This window comes from Trichosurus vulpecula, chromosome 8 (assembly GCF_011100635.1).
Source record: "Trichosurus vulpecula isolate mTriVul1 chromosome 8, mTriVul1.pri, whole genome shotgun sequence".
NCBI lineage: Eukaryota > Metazoa > Chordata > Mammalia > Diprotodontia > Phalangeridae > Trichosurus > Trichosurus vulpecula.
This window is the reverse complement of record NC_050580.1, coordinates 185,999,886-186,005,078: the sequence shown is the minus strand read 5'-3', so window position 1 is coordinate 186,005,078 and position 5,193 is coordinate 185,999,886. Positions and strand designations below refer to the sequence as shown.

The window sequence follows — 5,193 nt, the reverse complement described above, 5'->3', positions numbered from 1 at the left end:
CAGTAGAAACCCAAGTGCTGGTGTCACCTGTGTGCAAAGGGTCTGTGAGATAAGCAACAGATGGGTGAGAAGACTGATGCTTGAAGCTCAAATCTCTCCACCTGGAGAATGAGGAACCAGTGGGCATCAGATATAAATCATGATTATGTGACAAGATGTTTGTGAGGCAACTGGCAAAAAGGATCTGAGGGAAAAAAAAGTTCCTATCAAAATGCTCATTTTGAAGAATGTCATAGAAATTGGTCTTATGCACCTCAATAAAACTGTCCAGTCCCCCTAAAAAGTTCAGGTTAACAAAAGCTTCTATACACATCCACAAGTGAACTTTTTCCCAAACTGCACAGACTGTATCTTTATGCCCCAGGTTGTAAATGCTGATGGGTATTATTAGAGCAGGACACTCAGCTGGAGGATCACTGGGAACACCAGGCAACCTTAGAGGATGTGTGTTTAGAAACTGACTTCTAATCATGAAATAAAGTATTTTTTTCCTCTTTAAAAAAAATAAAGAGGTGAACAACCCCCAAAGCACCAGGTATCCACTGTATGTGGATCACAAACACAAGAGATGAGTGAGGCTTCTTTATAGAAAACTTGAAACACCTAGTAAATGGAACTGAGAACCACCCATAGGCCCCACTATACTTCTGCAACTGACTTTCTGAGAGCTAGTAAGAGGGAGGATGGCAGGTTTGTATTTATAGCTTGGTGGCTCTTTTTTTTGGGGGGGGGGGTTAGAACCTGGGGAATGGAGGAAAGAAGGAAAGAAAAGGAAAAGAAGAATCCATCTTAACATGCAAGTCCAATAATTTTTTTTTTTCTCTCGTGGAAATTCCAACTGGAGAAATGGCAGAACACAAGGCTTCCAGTCTGGACTCAATGCTCAATGGTGCTAACCTTTGAGTTTCATTACTCCTGGTTATTTTTGCTGACAGTGGAGTTGCAATTCCTAACCTGGCTTCTGAGCTGTTCTATCCACTCTGGATTTTGTTGCTGCATGTGCTGGCCTCTCCCGACCAAGCCGGGGCCCACATTTGAAGAACGGCTGGCTCTGGCAGCTGCCGAAGGATTGTAGCCACCTGCCATCACCCCAGCCATGATTTCTTGTATTTGAGGATTATTCATGAGGTTTGATGCCACACTCCTGAAGCTTGAGTTATGCAGCAGGCCAGCTAGGTTACAACCTACAGGGCCTCTTGTAGTGCTGGGCCTTTCTTTCATTTTCTGCTCAGCGATCATGAGGTTTGATTTGTACGTAACATTGTCTGGGTCAAACTTCAGGGCCTTCTTATAGTAGCCTACAGCTTCTTTGTGCTTCTTCAAACTTGAAAGCGCTACACCCATCCTGCCATAGGCTTTGCTGTAGTAGGGGTCTATGCCAATGGCTCTTTTACAGTCTTCCACGGCACCTGCATAATTTCCAAGTTTGCTGTAGGCGGCAGCTCTGTTGCAAAAATACACTGCATTAGCTGGATTTAATTCAATTGCTTTTCCGTAGAAAGAGACTGCTGCTTCAAAGTTTTCTATTTTCATTTGTTCATTCCCTTCAGCCTTGAGTCTCTCAGCTTCAGTTATAGCTTCACCATGGTGGGGGACGGGATCACAATTCCTACGGATGGAGGGCATCTCTTTTTTTCCTGTAAAAGCTTGAAATATTTCTGACAGAGTCTGTGACACAGCTAGATCTCTGTCTTCAACAGTCACCTCAAAAGCTGTCTCCAGGCACTGGATTGAAGCTTCCAAACTCTGCTGGGCATCGGGAGAGAGGCCTCCATGCTGCAGCTGGTCATGCAGATACTGGATGATGGAATAAACAAGGCGCTTTTTCTTCTCCATCTTTATGGGTCTGAAGATGGATCTTGTGATTTTCAGGATTTGATGATGCTGCTGAGCCTCCCCCGCCCCCCGACTCTGTCTCCTACTGCGCCTGCGCTGATGCCTCTTTCCCCTCTGCCATGGTGATGGCGCGGAGGCCGTCCCCGGCTCCGCCCCCACGCCGTTCTCGCGGGCGGCCCGACTGACCTGCGCGCAGGCGCAGATGATGATTACGGGGTCCTGGAGTAGGCGGGGATAAGTCTAACCAATAGAAGTGAGTTCTATCAATCTTCGAGTCCTTGGGACCGACATAAAATGCGCAGGCTCCCGGCAGAGTCCCAGTTTTATGCTCTTGATGACTGTTGTTCTGAAGCCTAACTTCCTTTCCAAATAATACTTTTCGTTTTCACTCTACGGCTGTGTCGCTAGGATTACTCTCGAGCTCATCAGCCAGAGTTAAAGTTGCCTTCGGCTCACACGTGGAAGAAAGAGGAGGTGAGCGAGAGAAGCGAGGCAGAATTCAAGAAATTGTTCTGAAGCAGCTGAGCGAGGGTCGGAAAAGATCAACAAAAGCCAAAATGGGTTAAAGAAGACTATTTATACTTGTGGGAATTGGTGTGAAGTGGAATTAACTGAGCCGAGTCGTAAAATGCAGAGGAAGGGAGATAGAGAAACCTTGTAAATATTTGCTTGTCACTCCAGGACTTAGAACAGATTTAATATGACCCCTGTGGTGGCTTTTAGAGAGAGGAGTATTTAGAAGTGAAAAGATGACAACCTGACACACATCTGCCGGAGAATATTAGGAAATGAATTCTCTAGTCCTTTTTTTTTGTACATTCATATGGCAACCACTCTGGTTCAGACGCTTATTATCTCTTGCCTGGATTATAGCGGCAACCCCTTAATTGGAATCCCTGCCTGCTTCCAGTTTACCCCCTGCCCAACTCATCTTCCATACAACTGCTAAATCGACAGCCTCACAATGTCACTCTTCTATTCAAGAAGTTTCACTGGAGCCACTAGGATAAAATGCACACTCTTATGATCAGCATTTTAAGCTCTTCATCATCTGGTTTCAATTTGTTTGGATTGATTTGCGATTATTTCGTGTTATTCATCCTGAACATACTCTGTGTTCCAGCCAAATTGACATACTTGCTGGACACTATACTGGACATTCCATCTCCTGCCTCTTGTCTGTGCCTATGAACAGATTGTCCCCCATCCTTACTGCTCACCTCTGCTTCCTTTAAACTCTTAACTCCAAGCTCCCTTTTAAGGCTCAACCCAAGTATCACCCACCTGTCAGAGGCCTTTTCAGAATTCTGCAGTTGTTAATGCTCCCCTTACCCTTCCTCCACCAAAATTACTTTGTGTTATTTCTGTATCTATTTTAATAACTTATAGTGCTTTAAGGTTTACAAATATTGTCTCAGTCAATTCTCTCAACAATCTTATGAAGTAGGTACTATTGTGATCATCATTTTGTACATGAGAAAACTGAGTCTGAGAGAGGTTAAATGAATAACTCCTAAGTGTCTGAGGCTGAATTTGAAGGTCAATCTTCCTAACTCCAGGTTTAGCACTTTATCCACTTCACCCATACCTGTTGTACCTACTGTTTCTTTCAAATAGTCTTTAAGCTGTATAAGGGCAAGGACTATATTCTTTCTGACTTCATATCCTTGTTTCAACAATCTGGTTAGCAGCTGTTGTGGGGGTGAAAGACCAACACAAGCCCAACAACAAGAATGCTGCCAAAGCCCAGGTTCTTTTGATCTGCTTTACTAAGAAAAGCAACATTAAGAGGTTGACAGGCTTACTTTAATTCAGCATACAGACATCATTCACTTAGTTCAGGGGAAAAAGCCAGCACCCTGAACTTCAGAGCAAATACAAATTACAAACATCAACAGACAGACCTTGCCTGTTTCAAATTCCAATACACAGTTACCAGAGTTTAACAAAGTCCCAGCATCTGGGTTTATGAGCTGGAGGGCTCTTAGCTACAGCTGCCTGGAGTCTCCTCATCAGCACACCACCAAGAGTGAGAGCCTTAAGCAAATGGCTCTGTCTTCCCTTTTTTATAGTTTCAGAAGGCATCAAACATCATCTGAATGACCAGAACCTAGGCTGCTACGATTGGCTCTGGAGTTAGCACCTCCCCTTAGGACCCTGGAAGCTTCACAACCACATAGGCTTAGCACCTAGTAATTAAGGGTTTGGGGCAAACTTAGGAGCAAAGATCTAATCAGGCCTCCCTTAGTTGGCTCCACCTGGGGCCCCACCTTAGTTACCAATTCACACCCACATAGGCTTAGCACCTAATAGGGGTTTGGGCCTGGGGCTTAGCACCTAGTAAGGCTCTATCATTTAATTAATTAATTAATCATTTTAAAACAGTAAGAAAGTCCCAACTTAATTGATATTACAATCTCCTTTCTCATTATAGTGTCTGGAACATAGTAGGTTCTTAAATTGATGTTAATGTGAGCCTCTGACCATAGAGATAATCCTTGTGAACCTTTGAAATCCACAAATGGAAGGTTGTGGAAGGGCAACACATTAGCTCTAAGTCTGTCATTGCAGCCTATTATTAGTTTCAGGATGTCAACTCTATTTACTCTATGATATTGGATCTAAGAGTTATATTTTCTCTCTGTAAGTAAGCACAGGCCCTCTCTTCCTGAACCTTAAAGAAATTAGGCTGTGGACTAATAAGAGTTTTACTGTCAAATTAGGTTGTAATCCTAAAACTTATAGTTGGAAGAGACCTTAGGGATCATCTAGTCCAGGGACTCTTAACCTGGTGTCCATTAACTTGGTTTTTTTTAATTTATAACTGTATTTCAATATAATTGGTTTCTTTGCTAATCTTATGTATTTTACTTTATAAATTTAAAATTAGCATTTTAATTAAGGGCCCACAAGCTTTGTTACACTGCCAAAGTGATCCATTATACGAAAAAAGGTTAAGAACCCTTGATCTAGTCCCTTCCCCTTATTTTACAAAGGAGAAAACTGAGGCTTAGAAAAAATTATATCAGTAAATAAGCGTTTGTTAAGTGTTTACAATGTGCAAAATCACTGGAAGGCTCACATTCTAATGGAAGAACTTCTATTCTTGAATAGCTTTAGGGATTTAACTCAACTTTCCCAAGATCACTTCATTATTAAATAGCTGAGACTATATTCCAACCCAGCTTTTCAAGAGTACGGATCTAGTCTTCAGTCCTGGGCCCTCTTCTTTTTTTCCTCAACCATCTCTTTACTCTTAGGCATCTCAAACTCAGCATATCCAAAATAGAGCTCATTATCTCTTCGCTAAAACTCTCTCTCTTTCCCAACTTTCCCATTACTAACTAGGATACCACC

At 42.6% G+C, this 5,193-nt stretch overlaps 1 protein-coding gene across 1 annotated transcript; it reads right to left on the bottom strand.

Moving 5' to 3' along the window:
• Positions 1-909: 909 nt before the first annotated feature.
• LOC118829806 (small glutamine-rich tetratricopeptide repeat-containing protein alpha-like) lies at positions 910-1,869 on the bottom strand. Its single transcript, XM_036736680.1, has one exon. The coding sequence runs from the start codon at positions 1,834-1,836 to the stop codon at positions 910-912; it is 927 nt and encodes a 308-aa protein (XP_036592575.1). The 5' UTR covers positions 1,837-1,869.
• Positions 1,870-5,193: the final 3,324 nt, after the last annotated feature.

Coding starts and splice junctions, on each gene's coding strand:
- LOC118829806 (XM_036736680.1), bottom strand. CDS start 1,836: ATGGAGAAGAAAAAGCGCCTTGTTTATTCCATCATCCAGTATCTGCAT.